This window comes from Leguminivora glycinivorella, chromosome 21 (assembly GCF_023078275.1).
Source record: "Leguminivora glycinivorella isolate SPB_JAAS2020 chromosome 21, LegGlyc_1.1, whole genome shotgun sequence".
Lineage (NCBI taxonomy): Eukaryota > Metazoa > Arthropoda > Insecta > Lepidoptera > Tortricidae > Leguminivora > Leguminivora glycinivorella.
In genome coordinates, this window is record NC_062991.1 from 1,647,632 (window position 1) to 1,666,399 (window position 18,768).

The 18,768-nt window shown below is 39.9% G+C and overlaps 1 protein-coding gene across 1 annotated transcript in view; it reads left to right on the plus strand.

Moving 5' to 3' along the window:
* Positions 1 to 16,719, plus strand: part of LOC125237294 (fibulin-2-like) — a 59,383-nt gene extending 42,664 nt beyond the window's left edge. Inside the window, exons 15-29 of the mRNA XM_048144284.1 lie at positions 1,744 to 1,897; positions 2,179 to 2,798; positions 3,218 to 3,433; positions 3,897 to 3,998; positions 4,907 to 5,083; positions 6,391 to 6,531; positions 7,405 to 7,563; positions 7,706 to 7,716; positions 8,237 to 8,332; positions 9,394 to 9,521; positions 11,500 to 11,639; positions 12,144 to 12,294; positions 14,384 to 14,504; positions 15,706 to 15,827; positions 16,348 to 16,719. Coding sequence (XP_048000241.1) covers positions 1,744 to 1,897; positions 2,179 to 2,798; positions 3,218 to 3,433; positions 3,897 to 3,998; positions 4,907 to 5,083; positions 6,391 to 6,531; positions 7,405 to 7,563; positions 7,706 to 7,716; positions 8,237 to 8,332; positions 9,394 to 9,521; positions 11,500 to 11,639; positions 12,144 to 12,294; positions 14,384 to 14,504; positions 15,706 to 15,827; positions 16,348 to 16,510 — 2,501 coding nt within the window. The 3' untranslated portion in view covers positions 16,511 to 16,719. The remainder of the gene's footprint in view (positions 1 to 1,743; positions 1,898 to 2,178; positions 2,799 to 3,217; positions 3,434 to 3,896; positions 3,999 to 4,906; positions 5,084 to 6,390; positions 6,532 to 7,404; positions 7,564 to 7,705; positions 7,717 to 8,236; positions 8,333 to 9,393; positions 9,522 to 11,499; positions 11,640 to 12,143; positions 12,295 to 14,383; positions 14,505 to 15,705; positions 15,828 to 16,347) is intronic.
* The last annotated feature ends 2,049 nt before the right edge of the window (positions 16,720 to 18,768 follow it).

The window sequence follows — 18,768 nt, forward strand, 5'->3', positions numbered from 1 at the left end:
GTTCTTGTACGGACTGGTTTTTAAAGCATATCACTGAGGGTCAATAACATCGATGCAATCTCACGAGCGTTGTCGTGGACGTGCCCGAATCATAGTATTCTCCGTTTAACGAAATATCAGTACATAGTACTATATGTGTTGTATTGCACGCGCAGGTCTCTCACCGCCGCGCAGGTGTAGTCGGACCATAACTCGACAGTATACACGCTTGTACAAAAACTGAGGAACAGCTGTCTTTTTACGCTGTCACTACATTTGGCGAATCTTCTAGCCAACATGTTTGCCCTTACTGCGGTGGCTCGCCTCTGCCTTTCTATGTCTTTTAAACTGGACTACAAGATGTGGCCAAGATATTTGACTTCGTGTACTCTCCGCAATTGAACTCCATCAAGCAAAAGAGGTGGTACATGTGTGGGCATATGTGCTGCCTCCATGAGCATAAATTCAGACTTGTCCGGATTGTATCTCATGTTATGCTGGCTGGCGTATCTCTCGCATTCTGCAAGTAACTTACGCATAGCTCCCACAGATGGTGCTAGTAGGACCATATCGTCTGCATATGCGATGTGATTTATCATTTGCCCATTGATGGAGCAGCCAACCTCGGTACTGGTCAAAGCCTGCGACAGCCCATCCATGTACACGCTGAAGAGAGCCGGAAACATACTGCCTCCTTGTCTCACGCCACAATTTAGCCCGCTGGCTGTGGACAGAGTTGACTTCCATCTTACTACGTTCTTCTGCTGGGAATACCACTTCTCCAGTATCTTAATAATTGGCGTGGGCGCTTTCCGTTCCCGTAGTTTATTCCACAGCAATTGGTGGTCAAATACAACTCAAGTGGACTTTCTATCACTAAAGGAGTTGTGCCATCAAGATGCAGAACCAGGACCCTCAAAAAGGAAAAAGTAAAATGTAACTAATTCTGTTTTATTTTTCTAATTTACTAAACTTCAAAATTTTACTGTATTTTATTTCTTCATTAGTAATAGTCAAATCGATGCAAAGTTATCTTAGACAATTTTTTCAGATAAACGGATATCAAAGAAAGTAAGATCGAATATAATAGCACTTTCAACCTAAAACTTTTAGCGTAAACTATTTTACCTTAACCAATCTACCAGACTCTTGGCTTCTCTATTTATAGATTTTTTTTTGTTTACCAAAGTAACTATTTGTCTTACTGACCTTTATTTACACTAAAACTAAAGCAAAATAAATTTTATACAATGTTATATTGCAATATATATCATATCATGAAGTATTTTGCAGATATTTGTCTAAAAATATTGGCAAAACGCTACATTTTATAAATGCGTCAAAAATTAACCTTTTTTGACGCTTCATATCTCGAAAACTATTTGACGGACATTGATAAAAAAGATGTCAAACTGTTTGAAATTTAATGCGCTTTCAACATTACACAGCAACTTTTGACCAAAAACGCATAGTTTTTTAATAAAAAAATAAAAACCAAAAAAAAGTCCGATTTTTTTACTTTTTTTTTAAATTACGAAGTTAGCACACTTTTTTTTTGCTTGCAAAATATAGTCTTACATTCCCCCAAGGACTCCAAATAACATACCAAAAATCCAGCTTTACATCACACTTTGTTTTTTTAGCCGATTTTCATGTAAGATTTGACCGGTGTATATCTGGATGCCTACATATTTGTTGACCTTTTGCCATGTAGGATTCGTATATTTTAAAGATTTATAAGTTTTAGATGATTGTTTCTCTCAGATATAAACGAGTGTGCGCTCGGCCAGGACGACTGCAAGCGTCTTGGACCCAACTTCAAATGCGTGAACATCCCTGGATCCTTCCGATGCTCCAGAGTTCTCCCCAGCACCACCACTACTACTTTGAACCCGGACTATGAATATTATTATGATTCGTGAGTAACATCGTAATTCTATGAATTATATGAAGCTTCCTCTTTCTGCTAATGATAATATATATCCATATGAAATTAATGACAAATTGTAAAATTCACACCTCTAGCAGGAGTTGCCCCTTCGAGTTATGATGGCGAATTAGCATTCTCTTTATTGATAAATAAAATACTTCAATTTGTGGAGTTATTTTAGCTAAAATTCTTGATTTATCTTTTTCCTTTGCTCTACATTGTTTGATCTTATAACAAAAACAATCCTGAGATGTGTAATTTCTTTGCAGCGACGAAGACGAAATCAATGGAACTCTTCCAGAAACGACCAGCGAAAGACCAGAGCCAACTACTCCCAAACCAGAACCAACCTCTCCCAAACCAGAACCAACCTCCCCCAAACCAGAACCTACACAAACTAGTCCTCCTCCACCCACAACATCCTCAACAACCCCGGAACCCAGATCAGAACGCCCTGAAGACAACTTCGTCTTCACAGATAAAGACCCAGACACCAGAGACTTCAACTTAAAACCATTACCAACACCATCTACTTACTACGAAACTAGTCAAGAACCAGAAAAACCTAAAGAAGAAATACCACAAGAGCCCGAACCTAAACCTGAAGAAATACCAAGAATACCTGATGTAGTCGAACCTCGACAACCTGATCTAGTTGAACCACCAGTTCCTCTACCACCAGAAGTTAAAATACCACCAAGTGGTCCTAAAATAGTTTTTCTTAATAAGAAAGATGAAGAAACGGCGACAGTAGCGGCAGAGAGGAGGAAAGATGGTTCAGTGTTTGTTGATACGCAGAATTTGCCGGAAGGAGAGTGGACGAAGATCAATGCGGAGCCTGTTCAGTGCCAGATTGGATTTGAGTTGGATTCTTTTGGAGCTTGTTTTGGTAAGTCACAGTTATTTTATTACTGTCTTTGAGTACGGAAACTCTGGGAAACAGAAAGGTGACAAATATAAATCGTTGTCTTATTTTGATAGTCTTCTTCTTTGTGCTTATTTGAATGATTTGATAACTCATTGGAATACTGTATTGCACAAAAGGAACTACATTAAAGTACAAAAGGCGGACAAGGCATTTTCTACCAGCCAAGCTTTTGGCAAATCAAAGAAATACTGGACGATTTCATTCAGATAAAAATCATAAACTTTAGAGAATGCAAACATTCAAAGCAGATGATCCAAAATGTACCTCATTTTGGATCGTTGACATTCCAATAGCAGCAATTACCATTATTGTTTTCAGTTGTTATACATTTATCCTCTTATTTTATTGTCATGTTATCTTTAATCTATTCTTACCTCCAGATATCGATGAATGCGCCACAAATCGCCATATCTGCACCAGCTTCGAAACCTGCCGTAACACTATGGGTGCCTACGTCTGTGACTGTAACGAGGGTTACAAAAGAGACCTGTTCACCGGCATGTGTGGGCCTATACCTACATCATCTACAACTACTGTCACTACTCCACCTACTACGCAAAGCACAACTGTAGCTACTAAGGCTACTACATCAAAATGTAAGCCTTCTTATTCTTTCACATCATCTAAATCTACATTAATATTTGCATCACCTCTGAAACCTATTGCAACACCAAGAGATTTATTCAATTTCATGTGTGTGCCTATACCTACTACTCAAAGCACAACTATAGCAACTACTACCTACTACATCGAAATGTAAGTGTTCTTATTCTTTCAACACTTTTAACTATACAGCTATATCTGCATCTACTTTGAAAGCTGTTGCAATATCAAGAGACCTGATTACCGGCATATGTGGGATTATATCTCTTACTTCAACTACAACCGTCAGTACACCAACATCATCTCTTCAGAGCATAAATGTAGCTACAAATAAAGTTACTACATCAAAATTTAAACCATCTTATTCTTTCACATCATCTAATTCTGCAGTCATATCTGCATCAGCTCCGAATCCAAATAAATCTGTTATCATAAACTTATGAATCGTTTTTGTAGATGATTATTGGGGTCCCCGTCGTAAGTTGCCCAGGCCTTTCCGACCCAGGATCCGTTGTGATGTTGGCTACCATCTTAATCCTACCACTGACCAGTGTGAAGGTAAGTTCATGACAATAATATTAGCATAAGGTATTGGCCAGGCGCTTTTCGGTGAAGGAAGACATTATGATGAAATGGACTAATTTTATTGATAAGTTATTTGTTTACCCTTATTGGAAGGTCAATGACAGTCTTTCGCAAAAACTATGTCTACGCCAAATCATGGGAATTTCAAACCGCAGTCGAGCTTGAGGTGGCAAATGCCGGGACTAACGCAAGGGGTATGGTCGTCGACTAACTATTAAAAAAATCCGTTCAGGTGAAAAAAAATGTTAACACGTTACCACATGGGAGCCAGGTTTAAAAATTTCACCAGCCCTTTACTCCCGCGGGTGTCGTAGAAATCGACTGTGGGATGTGGGTTCAATTTTAGTGACGACAATGGGCTAGCGACCTGACACTGCAATATTACAATTTCAAACCTCTGATGAGCTTAGGGAGACCGTGTGATCTATCTCGGGCGACTAACTATCCCGAGCAAAAATCAAACTTGAGCCAACCAGTGATGATACGATATATGAAAACTTTATTCATTTCGACAACTACATGGTTTAAATGACAAAACAATTAAGTAGGTGAACTTTTAAGAAAAAAACAATCTGGTTCTCAAAAACTAAACTAATAATGATACGACCATGTGTCGTGGCAGGCCACTCCCGCTGGCTCAGCATGAAATGCCGCCCAAGCCCATCAAGTCACCTTATTACTGCCTGTCAAAAACGCGAACAGTCGACCTGTCGCAGTCACCAGTGAGCCTCTCGTATCTCATATCGTATCACTGGTTGGCTTGGGTTTGATTTTTGGCTCAATTTTTTAATAGTCAACCTACCCCTCAACTAGCCCCGGTCTCCCCTACCCCTTTTGGGAATACAATTGAATGTGAATTTACCTGTGTTCTGTATTTTTAGACGTGAACGAGTGTGTGAACGGCCAGGCTAACTGTGCAGCCGTGGAGATCTGTGTGAACACGGAAGGCGGCTACCGTTGCGACTGTCCTCCTAACTGGGTGTTAGACGCGACGCGACACAGATGCGTACCCGCCAAGAACGTGCAAGCTTTCCCGAATGGGTACGGGAATGAACCAGGTAATTGTTACGTAGACAAAAAGTAGCCTATGTCACTCTCCATCCCTTCAACTATCTCCACTTAAAAAATCACGTCAATTCGTCGCTCCGTTTTGCCGTGAAAGACGGACAAACAAACAGACACACACACTTTCCCATTTAAATATTAGTATGGATTCTTTCCTAGGGCTTAAAATATGTCTCTCTTGCTCTAAGGTACGAGAATGAACTAGATATTACTAATTATGAAATTAATCTATCCTAAGAGCGTAATACAGTCACCGGCAGTAACATTTATTTATTTATATAATTAGACTTTATTGCACGACATAAAATTGTACAAATGGCGGACTTAATGCCTTAAGGCATTCTCTACCAGTCAACCATTGGATCAAACAGAAACCTTAGTTAGTGCAGGATTGTCAATATAGAGATGTGACGAGAAACACAAATCAAATTACCTATGTATCCAATAAAAGAAAATGTATATATGAGTGTATAACACATAAATATATAGCTTATAATATAAACTAACATTGTACAGAGAGAAGACCTTAAAACCGGCCAAGAGCGTGTCGGGCCACGCTCAGTGTAGGGTTCCGTAGTTTCCCGTATTTTTTTCAAAAACTGAGCCAGACCGGTCGTCATTGTGTGGCGATTTAGGTTTAATGATCTTTATTTCCCATAAGAACACATAATATTCACTTACATGAGAATTTCTTATTTTTCATGCAATACTTATCTTTTAAGCGGTGAGCGCACACTCAACTAAGTACTAATAACTAACAATATTAACAATAACTTAACGATTTAGCTTGATGATCGGCTATATGTATAAACTATCTTAGAAGACGAAGTAGTCACCATGGTTTATAATTTTCTAATTCTTTCAACTTAATATTAAGCATGGTACCTAAGTTATACTTAATCTTCTTCTTCTTCCTCGGTTCCTCATGGGTGAGGGTCACGATCACATGAGGTTGTTATTTTGTCCAGCAAAGCTCTCCATTCAGCACGGTCTTCTGAAGTCCTAACATGTTTATCCTTGGAAGGATTTCTTAACACTGTACCCAGCAGGTTAGTGGATGGCTACTCATCACTTAATCTTTTGGATGAGATTAGCCCTGGACCGGGATAAGTGGCGTAGACAAAGGGAGACCTATGCTCAGCAGTGGGCGATTAATGGCTGAAATGAGGATTTTTTTAAATAAATGGGCTTACTCTTGAGTCTCGTGACAACAGACTAGCCAAAGGCATAGACGTGGCCTACGATAGAGTGATTTCGCCCAGAAGATGCCTGTTGTATGATTATGTTCCTTTCTTTTCAGTATATCAACCGCCAATCGAGCTGGAACCTCCAGTGAATAAGGGCACGAAGTACGTGAAGCCGATAGTGACTGACCTGGGCAACCGACGGAAAGTCGAGTGCCAATGGGGCTACAGGCTCGGAATGGACAATATCTGTGAAGGTGAGTTTTAGGTTTGAACAGCTACTATATAATAGTTATTTGTTATACAAGGGGGCAAAGTTGTATTTTAACGCCGAGTGTGGAATTGAAAAACGAGCAAGTGAAAGGATTCTATAGTTGAACCACGAGCGAAGCGATAAAATCTAATTCTGAACTTGCGAGTTTTTTAACCTATAAAATCATTTCCATCCTTTTCCCCTCACTATAGCTACAACGCAAAAAATGCACATCGATTCGTAGTTCCACAGGTTCATCTTTATTACTAGATTCACCTACTTTTATCAATTTTAAAGACACACAAACTTAATTAGACTTTATTCAAGGTCAAATTACTTTACCCACTAGTGGATAAAATGCGTTTTTACCCGCTGGTATTGAAGGACAAATCACGATAGTGAGGGGAAAAATAATAAGCGTTAAGTTAACAGATTATAGGTACCAATTCAGCGGATGATATCCACCTGTCAGTAAATCACATACTTCGAATAGAACTTATCTCACTAGGTTTAAAGTAGGTTACACTAAAAAACCACAAATAAACATTTGACTATACTGATTTCTATATTACTACATAAATGAGACCAAATTGATTCTCAACTCTGCGAATATCTTGAGGAACTGAAGAACAATAGATTAGGTACAGTCGAGTTCTCTAAATATCTGTACATTTCTTCACCTTAACTCGTTGCAATACGGTGAAAAAATGTAATCATATTTTCTACGCTTTCTTCAAATCTTTAGCTGGTCCAAATTACAGGTGTGTTCTGGACCAGTTGAAGATCTGTCAGTCACTCCCGTTGGCTTATCGACCTCAAAATCTCTGACAGTCTTCAATGTATGCTATACGATTGAGTATATATATTTTATTTCCAGATGTTAACGAATGCGCCACTGGCGAAGCGAAGTGTGGACCCTTGCAATACTGCACCAATCTTCCCGGTGGATACCAGTGCAGTTGTCCTAAAGGACACAGACTTGCTGGCGACCACGAGTGTGCTGATGTAGATGAGTGTGCCTTAGCTGGTAAACCAGGTTAGTCGCTAATCTTACCAGATTTCTTTTCCATGGCACAATCAAGTCTTGAATCAGAATCTTGGCATGTGATTTCTACTTGAACTATCAACCTTAGGATTTACCACATATTGGTCTTAAATTTTTGCAAATGATCTGCCAGCTAGGATAATAGTAAGGTACAGTGAGGCAAATCTCGCCTGGGGGGCAAATAAATAATAAATAAATATTGGGGACACCTTAATACACAGATCAACTTAGCCCCAAACTAAGCAAAGCTTGTACTATGGATGCTAAGCGACGATATACATACTTAAATAGATAAATAAAATAGATAAATACATACTTATATACATAGAAAACATCCATGACTCAGGAACAAATATCTGTGCTCATCACACAAATAAATGCCCTTACCGGGATTCGAACCCAGGACCGCGGCTTAGCAGACAGGGTCACTACCGACTGAGCCAGACCGGTCGTCAAAATGTACTAACTGGTCCATTTTTCCCATGTTTTACAATGTTTGCATTAATAAATAGAGTGTCCACCGGTTATATATGGTAGGCGTGTTCAGTGGATACATGTAAACTCAACATCATAGTGTAATAATGGTAGAAATGGATTAGTTACAATTTTCCCCCAGTCAATATTTGACCCGCTGTACCTTATAATTATCTTATGTTTGTTTCAGTCGATATGCTCTCAAAATGCCAATTGTGTGAACACTGTTGGCTCCTACCAGTGCCAGTGCCACAAAGGGTTCAGATCAGCTCCCGCCAACGACAAGGTAAATTTAATGGAGGTTCTAATGCCTCTTTTATTTATGGATTCTTATGGTCCTGAACCCGCCAGTCGAGTTCATTTTGTATTCGATATGATGATGAACGGTAAGAGTTTTGAATGATTTACGGTTAGTTTCACTGGACCTAATATTGACTGGGGTAACCTGTGACCATGATGCATGTAATTGCGTCGAAATATCGGCAGTTGAAAAAGGTAGTCAGATCGATCAATACTTGTCTATTTTGCTGCACATTGTTTATCTACCACCCTTTTCTATATAATTTTATGGAGTAACTAACTACATTTATCTCCTGATCACTGCCAGAAACTAAAATACCGAATGATATTTTGTAAATATCTAATCATCGGCTCTATAATTAAAGAACTACCAACTTTAGGCCTAATTTAGACGGCGTGCGAACTCGCATGCGATTTTAGTTACATTGCAGGTTGTTGAGGTTACATACAATAGGCTACTTGACCCTTTTTCAAAGTATGTCTTATATTATTAATTACTGTCTAATTAAACCAAAAAAATAGTACCATATTTTATTACGACTTAAAAACCCGCAAAAAAAATATTTAAAGTTTACTTTTACGTGATCAGGCAAAAACAACATCAGCCATATTAATCTATAGAATATCTATGACATGACGTCAGTATATTTAGAAAAAAATATTTCAGATTGTCACACCCGTCAACCACTATGAATAGAGGTTGCTTCTATGGAGATCAGATTACTACCTCTAATTTCCATAGTTGATCTGAATTATGTGACGTCACTCCATCAGCCAACACCGTTTTCGGAGTCCATAATTAAAAAAAAACATACACACATTTTTAATTAAAAATACGCAGTCATCACGCACTTTTAATGCCCGCAAGCTATAAATATTGATTTCTTAAGTCAAATACTACAGAAAACAATAACTTGATGTGCTAAATTCGATACGAGTCTAGTAGCCTATTTTGCACAGTCATCAAATACCACAATGCATTAAAACTCGTATATGCGAGTTCTCGAACCGTCTAAATGGGCCCTTAGAAATAACCTTGTTCTTCAGGTGTGTGTCGACGTAGATGAGTGTTCAGAGTCTCCGACGGGCTCTCTGTGTGAGCAGCGCTGCAATAATGTCTGGGGCGACTATAAGTGCTCCTGCCATAGAGGCTACAGACTGAACAAGGACAACAGGTTGGTGGGAAATTGTAATACATAGATTTTTTTGTGGTGGATGTACACTCCACTCCTTTTTGCTGTGTACACAGCAAAAGGGAGTATACAAGTTTCTAATGGCAACGCGCATGTGACCCTCCTTGAGCTGCAAGCGTCCATAGGTTACGGTGACCGCATTCTATCAGGCGGACCGTATGCTTGTTTACCACCGACGTAGTATTAAAAAAAACCGGCCAAGAGCGTGTCGGGCCACGCTCAGTGTAGGGTTCCGTAGTTTTCCGTATTTTTGTCAAAAACTACTGAACCTATCAAGTTCAAAACAATTTTCCTAGAAAGTCTTTATAAAGTTCTACATTTGTGATTTCTTTCATATTTTTTAAACATATGGTTCAAAAGTTAGAGGGGGGGGGACGCACTTTTTTTCCTTTAGGAGCGATTATTTCCGAAAATATTAATATTATCAAAAAACGATCTTAGTAAACCCTTATTCATTTTTAAATACTTATCCAACAATATATCACATGTTGGGGTGGGAATGAAAAAAAAATCAGCCCCCACTTTACATGTAGGGGGGGGACCCTAATAAAACATTTTTTCCATTTTTTTTTTGCACTTTGTTAACGTGATTGATATACATATTAGTACCAAATTTCAGCGTTCTAGTGCTAATGGTTACTGAGATTATCCGCGGACGGACGGACGAACGGACAGACAGACATGGCGAAACTATAAGGGTTCCTAGTTGACTACGGAACCCTAAAAAATATAGATTTTTTGTTGTGGTGGCGCAGGTCTTGTAAACAACGATCCCGCGAAGGATACAGGCGGCATCACTTGTCATTTAGTCGCCTTAGGCCGTTTTCACATTATCCGATCCGATATCGGATGTCGGAAGGATATCAATAGAAAAAATCCAAGATGGCGCCTGTAATGTATGGGATATCGGTCCGACATCCGATATCGGATCGGATAATGTGAAAACGCACTTACACGAGGCGAGGTTTAGTAGGAGCAAAGAGGATCGAGTATTATAGAGAGTTACTGTCAAAGTAAAATGTGTAATCACAGTGCACTACCATCTCCCGACACGTGCTTAAAACTTTTGAACCTCAGTTCTGATAATTTGGCTTGGCTCATATTCTTAGCTTGATATGTGTTAAAATGTCAAACATTTTTATTAGCGCCACCTAGCCGAGCGTTCCCCAAAGGTGTAACGCCATCTTGGCCACCGTACCTTTTTCATTATGGTTTTGAGGTACGTTTTTTTCTTAGACTTTATCTGTCTATACGGAGTTACATAATATGTCTGTGGTAGGAGGTAGGGCATAGCGAATGATATTCCGCTTTGTGGTAGGGCACAGCACAGCGGATATCATCTCGCTCGAATCTAGAGCAGAGCCCAACTATGGAAGTACTTCCGCCTTACAGAAGCTGCAGCCAAATAGCACTAGACCCTACTCGTACTGCTATTTGATAGCAAGTTTCATGTGTTGGGGATGGAAGATACCTAACACTCCTCCTCGCTTCGCTCGTCGTCGTACCTAACGGTGACTCTAGAGCAGGTTTTCTTTTTTGATAGCGTGCAATATTTCTGCTAATGTAATATTATGCTATAAGATTATTATTGTACATACAATTATGCAAAATCAAAGTCGACCAAAGTAATGTTCTGTAAAACAATATTCTGATAAATGTGTCTAATGCGTGGTAGTAGGTAATACCTAATGCCAACTAAGTTTTCTGCAAAATTATAATTCGACTAAAAGTGCTTCTGCAAAACATGTTATGCGAAGTGTGTTTTTGACTAAAATTATTCTGCCAGATGAGGGTAACCCGAATAATTTTGATATGTACTTAAAGAAGAAATAGAAAACCATTTCAGAAATTTAAATTTCTTATATTATTGTGGAACTTTCACGGATCAAGATTGTTTCAATTGTTTTGGAAAACTTCCGCAACTTGCACATCAGTGGTAACTCGTAAATCTAATTTCCAGAACGTGTTCCGACGTGGATGAGTGTACGGAATACAAGTCCAAGATCCTCTGCATCGGACGCTGTGTCAACGAGCCTGGAAGCTACAGGTGCACTTGTCCAGCCGGTTACAGACTCTCTGAAGATAAGAGGAGTTGTGTTGGTAAGCTGTCATTTTCATTAAGTATATTTTGTGTAATTGTTCTAAGTATTCTGATATTTTCTAAGTATTCTGATAATAGGTATTTGTGTAGTCCCAATAGGGCCTAATTGCCCTTCGGGTTGTAAGGTCAGACTTTCGTAAACCTAGTGTCTACGCCAAATCTTAGGATTAGTTGTCAAAGCGGACTGCTCTCGCGAGCCGTGGCGAATGCCGAGATAACGCAAGGAAGATGATGATTCTGAAATTTGTGCAGCTTTTTATCTTTTTCTTCTTTTTTGCAAGGGTGTTAAGACGTTATGCCTATAGTAGGCCTTAGCAAGTATGTAGTTTTCATGAAAGTGACTGTCATTTGTTTTTACTTTTTACAACCCAGACATTTTCTTCACGATGTTTTTCTTTCGAAGAAAAACGATTTGATAATGTCAAATGTTATTTCATATAAAAGATGCTTAGGCTGGGTTTTGAACACGCATCCTTTACAATAAATGGCATTCCTTTCTGCAGATATTGACGAGTGTGAGACAGGCGAAGCCCCCTGCGCCAGCACAGCGGGGACGGTCTACGGAGGTGTCAGCGATGTCTGCCTCAACACTCGGGGCGGGTACCGCTGTGAGAGGATAACTTGCCCTAGGGGGTACCAGCTGGAGAGCAAGCAGTAAGATCCTAATACTAATAGCAGTGGAGTCTATGGTGTCAGCGAGGTCTGTCTCAACTCTCGAGGCGGGTACCGCTATGAGAGGATAACATGCCCTAGAGGGTACTAGCTGGAGAGCAAACAGTAAGATCCTAATACTAATAGCAGTGGAGTCTATGGTGTCAGCGACGTCTGTCTCAACACTCGAGGCGGGTACCGCTGTGAGAGGATAACTTGCCCTAGGGGGTACCAGCTGGAGAGTAAACAGTAAGATCCTAATACTAATAGCAGTGGAGTCTTTGGTGTCAGCGAGGTCTGTCTCAACACTCGAGGCGGGTACCGCTGTGAGAGGATAACTTGCCCTAGGGGGTACCAGCTGGAGAGTAAACAGTAAGATCCTAATACTAATAGCAGTGGAGTCTATGGTGTCAGCGACGTCTGTCTCAACACTCGAGGCGGGTACCGCTGTGAGAGGATAACTTGCCCTAGAGGGTACTAGCTGGAGAGCAAACAGTAAGATCCTAATACTAATAGCAGTGGAGTCTATGGTGTCAGCGAGGTCTGTCTCAACTCTCGAGGCGGGTACCGCTATGAGAGGATAACATGCCCTAGAGGGTACTAGCTGGAGAGCAAACAGTAAGATCCTAATACTAATAGCAGTGGAGTCTATGGTGTCAGCGACGTCTGTCTCAACACTCGAGGCGGGTACCGCTGTGAGAGGATAACTTGCCCTAGGGGGTACCAGCTGGAGAGTAAACAGTAAGATCCTAATACTAATAGCAGTGGAGTCTTTGGTGTCAGCGACGTCTGTCTCAACACTCGAGGCGGGTACCGCTATAAGAGGATAACATGCCTTAGAGGGTACCACCTGGAGAGCAAACAGTAAGTTTTTTACCAACATTGACAGACTTTTGAACAAGACTGCGCCAGGTACTCGAAGAAAGGATAGTTTTTGCAGTTAATAATAAGAGGTTGAAAAAGAATGAGCATTAAGAAGAATCTAGACTGCGGGAACGCTTTAGTGCGTTTTCACATTATCCGATCCGATATCGGATGTCGGACCGATATCCCATACATTACAGGAGCCATCTTGGATTTTTTCCATAGAAATTCTTCCGACATCCGATATCGGATCGGATAATGTGAAAACGGACTGGTAGCGTTAGCGATGTCTGCCTAAACACTCGAGGCGGGTACCCTTGTGAGAGGATAACATGTCCTAGGGGGTACCTGGAGAGCAAACAGTAAGTTAGATTTTGAATTGTGACGATGTTGCTTCAATATTAGAGATTCATCACTCTTCGAAGGACCTCCCATCTATTCTAGCTCCTAGAACAGATGGGAGGTATAGGAGTAAACTCAAGAGTAAAGATTTTGTTCTAAAAATATGGTCAATAATGAGAGCGCAAATTGAAAGCTCAAGTCTAGGACAGATGCTGCCATTAAATCCGATACCATTGCGAGACAGATTTTTGGATGAGACTCGTCAATCGTCAGGAAATTTGAAAAGAGGCTGGTTTTGATTGTTAATGGTAAGTCGCGGTGGGTACCGATATTAGAGAATAACTTACCCATGTTGCCAATTGATGCATCCGATGAAGGTACGGAGTTCAGAAAGTTTTGCCAAACTATGGTATAGCCAAACCAAGGTATTTTTTGAGGATTGGTAATCACTATCTCTCATTCTCTCAATCACTCTCATCCATACAAATATTATTAAATGGAAAAGTGTGTGTGTCTGTTTGTTTGTCAGTCTTTCATGGCAAAACGGAGCGACGCATTGACTTTATTTTTTAAGTGGAGATAGTTGAAGGGATGGAGAGTGTAATAGGCTACTTTTTGTCTCTTTCTAACGCGAGCGAAGCCTCATAATAAATTTAAAAAAACCTTTTAGTGTATCCAGTTTTCCGCTCTCATACTTACTTACTTCGTAAGCTCAGCGACCCGAAGTGGATCTTGGTCGACACTAGACTTCGCCATTCGTTCCTTTCCTGTGCTGATGACATTTAGTCATTCTAGTTCACACAGATCTTTCTGGATCTCATCTATCCATCGGTACCTCTCATAAAAAGCAAAAATTGTCAAATGAATGTTCTATTTCTCTTTTCAGCCGGTGCACGAAGATCGAGAAGGTGTGTGCACCCACAGACTGGGAGTGCGCACATCAGCCCACGACTTACTCCTTCAATTTTATCACCTTCGTGTCCAAGTTATACATTCCTGATAATAAGGCAAGTTAAATATTACTTTAATCTACTTAAGTACATACATATAATCACGCCTGTATCCCATAAAGGGGTAGGCGGAGCACATGAACTACTGTTTCAGTGCCACTCTTGGCAAAGAGGGGTTGAACGAAATCCAAATTGTGGCATTGCAGTGGCAGGTGGCCAGCCTCTCGCCTACGCCACAAATGGTGGTGAAATTCTACCTATTAATCGACTTGTTTACTATTAAAACTATGATTTGACAAAGAGTTCACCCTTTTAGGCGAGCAACGTCTATAGGCGTACATACCTCGTCGCTTGATAACGTTAAATCTAAGGATGCTGGCGGTATTTCCTCGTTGTACTTATCTTAATTCTCATACATTGTGTTATGAAGTCACCAGGCCCGTCAAACGCCGCAGAAATGCAATCTATCTCTATCGCTCTTGCGCACAGCTCTTGCGTATTGGCGCGACAGAGCCAGACTGCATTTCTGCGGAGTTTGGCGTCGCAGAAATGCCATTCGGCTACGGGGCCAAGCGATTTGCGATGTCTATCCAAAAATATGTATGTGTCCAAGGACCTAAAGTTTCAACGTCAACAGTTACAAATGTTCGATTTGAAAATCGTAATTACAAAACTAAATCTAGAATTTACCTGCTTCGCTAAACTGTGGAATGAACCATGTCGCCTGCAGTATCTGGGCCATTTTTTTCAAAGTTGTCCACCCCACTTTTTTTTGGATTCGGAAATTTTTATGTGGTTTTCATTCAGAATCGCGAGCTCTTTCAATTTTAATAGGAGAAAAAAAGTGTCCCAAGGTTTTTTTCCCATTCCGTTACCTTTTTTTCATACATTTTGTATGGCGGTAACGGAATGGAAGGTTCGAAAAAATGTATGGAAATCTTGGGACATTTTTATTCTTCTATCAGGATCGAAAGAGCTCGCGATTCTGAGTATAACCACTGTTACAACCTAAAAAATAACCATGTTACAAAAAAGGGGGGGTGGACAACTTTGACAAAAAAATGGCCCATCTCCGGATCGATAAAACCTTCAAGAAAAGAGCCTGCAGTGCGTAGGTACCTACATCCGTCTTAAACGCACCTCCATCCCTTCACCTGTTTCGGGCTGGGCTGGCATGTCAGCTATCAGTCTGATGGTTTGCCTTTTATAAAAACATTAGAAAAAATTGGATATATACCTATTTATCTTTTTTATGCAGGTGGATCTATTCACAATGAAAGGACCCGCGTGGAAAGACGTGAGAGAAAACTTCGAGCTCCGATTGAAGGACGTCAACGCACCGCCTTCAGTCAAGGACAAGGCTGACATCAACGCCTTTCTGTAAGTATACTTAGTTACCGAATCAACCCAACACATACATAAACCAAAGAGGATCGAGTATTCTAGAGAGTTACTGTGGAAGTCAAATATGTAATCACAGTGTATAGACTGCCATCTCTTGACACAGGCTTAAAACTTGTAAACCTCAGTTTTATCATTTTTGCCCATATTTTTAGCTTGATATGTGTCAAAATTTCAAATATATCAAATAAATAAATGTAATATGTAAAATGTCAAATAAATGTAATATGTATTAGCGTCATCTAGCTGAGCTTACCCCAAAGGTGTAATGCCATATGCCATCTAGGTCACCGTACTTAAACGTACGTAAAAATGGTAACGGAATGGAAAAAAAACCTCGAGACATTTTTTTTCTCCTACTAGAATGGAAAGAGCTCGCGATTCTGAGTGGAAACCACATAAAAATTTTCAAATCCAAAAAAAAAGTGGGGTGGACAACTTTAAAAAAATGGCCCACCTACTTATTTGTTTGTAATTTATTTCACATTTCTGATTGCAGATTAACTAAAATCGGCCACCAGGGTATGGTGTCCCTCGTTCGCCCGCTGCAAGGCCCTCAGAGCATCGAGCTTGAATTGTCCATGGAACTGTACAGTGGCGACATCTTCGGTGGCATTGCTGTCGCTAAACTGTTTATCTTCGTGTCCGAACACGAGTTCTAGTCAGTCATTACTCCCTCCATTTATCGGAAAAAGCCGATAAAAAATAGTGTAGTCACTCCGCACGTAAGAAGTGAAACTTTGTAACATAATCTTAAAAACATTTTTTTTATACTACGTCGGTGGCAAACAAGCATACGGTCCGCCTGATGGAAAGCGGTCACCGTAAACTATGGACGCCTGAAACTCTAGGAGTGTCACATGCGCGTTGCCAACCCATTAGAAACTTGTACACTCCCTTTTGCTGTAAACAGCAAAAAGGAGTGTACAAGATCTAAGGAGGGTTCGGGTTGCCGACGACTCAAAGGACAATAGACGGAACATATTAGTTCCATCCGTCACCAACACACCGCACCCTCGTTGAGCTCTGGCAGCCTTACTCACCGGCAGGAACACAACACTATGAGTAGGGTCTAGTGCTATTTAGCTGCGGTCTTCTGTAAGGCATTCTGTCAAGTAAGAGTTTTGAATGATTGACGAATATTTTCATTAGACTTATATTGACCGGGATATACCTAGACCGTGATTACCTTTTTGATTTTTGTCGAGCTCCCGATATTTCGACGCAGTTGTATGCATCATGATCACGGAAAACTGAAGAAGGCGGGTGGATGTCAAAGTTGCGTAGACAGCGCGCGATCTACCCTCCTTCGCGCGCGTCAGCTGCGTTCACTTTCAGCATTACCACTGGTCATGTAAGTCATTCTGTCAAGTGACTGTCACGATTTTGCATTTATAGTTACTTCCATCAGTTTACTGTTTTTAATATTTTACATTGTTAATTGTTCAAAATTGAAAAATAAAACATAAACTAATGAAATACGGACAGGTCCAAGAGTTTCACTTCGCAAATTGGCATAGTCCTGGCATCAGTTAAGCGTTTTTCTTTTCAACATTCGAGTTGGCATCGCTGAGCGTTGAACGATTAACGCTGTCAGTTGGAAGTGGCAACACGGAGTGTTAAAAGTTTAACGTTCTCAGTTGGAAATCGCATTAGAAGAACAGTTTCACTTCAAAAATTGTCCACGCAATAAGATCAAAATGACGCCCCCGTGAACTTCAGTGCATTTTTACATTATCCGATCCGATATCGGATTCTAAGGCAAAAATCCAAGATGGCGGCTTAAATGTATGGGATATCGGTCCTACATCCGATATTGGATCGGATAATGTGAAAACGCACTTAACCCTTCGTCTGTGTTTGATAAGGATCCTAACATACGGCGCTGGACTTTAAAAATGTAGTTTGGCAGAAACACCTTACGCAGAATATGCTTTGGCACAAATCATTTCGCAGATTTTTGTAATACCGAATCGTCTGTTGTCATAATGTTGATGAGCATAATAGTCTTCTAGTCGAACAATACATTTGCAAATAATATTTGTGCATAATATTTAGGCGGCATAAAGTTGTAATTTGCTATTTGATAGCATCGATCTAAACTACCTAGATGCACCATCACGGCTTAGAATGTGTCCGCAGCAAATTGTGCTTGAAAATGTTCTAAGCACAATTGGGCGGTCAGTAGCGCTTCATCCGCCGTGTCGGCAACATGCCTAAGTGCTCCGTAAAAAAGTGCAAAAATAACACCTTATATACGTTGAAAAAGGATGACGTATCGTATTTCCGGTAAGTAATTGTTAATAATTTTATAATGTTATGCATTTGTGGTCAAAATGGCTTCCTAACTTACAAAAAACATTTATTTTCTAGAATAATTAAAGTAAATTCCTTGATTTGGTCTTACGCAGTTTGTCTCTTTCTCTCGCGCTATACTAGTAATGAGCGGACGGCGACAAAAGATGGATGAAGTGGAACATAGTTAAAAATGGAATGATGGAGTCGCTAATTTATATTTTTTGTAAAAGAAGCCTAATTCATATTAATAATGTATGTATTTATTTATTATTATGGACCAATAAGTCTGAAATAAATGATTTCAATTCAATAATATTAATACATATCTTATAAATTACTTTAATTATAAAAAGAAACAACCCGGGAATAGCAAATTCGTTTTTAAGTAATAAAAAAGCTTTTTATTCCAGATTCCCAAAACAAGACGTTGAAAGGGAAAAATGGCGCAAGATTATAGCTGAGGAGCGGAGAGAAGATTTACCCAAACAAAGCTTTGAAAGAAATTATACGTAGAATAATAAATTAATGTCATCGTTCAATTCTTCTTTGTTTTAATAGCTACTTAATTCATATTCTCCAAGTGCACCCTCACACACACCACATACAATCCCTCAACTGTTTA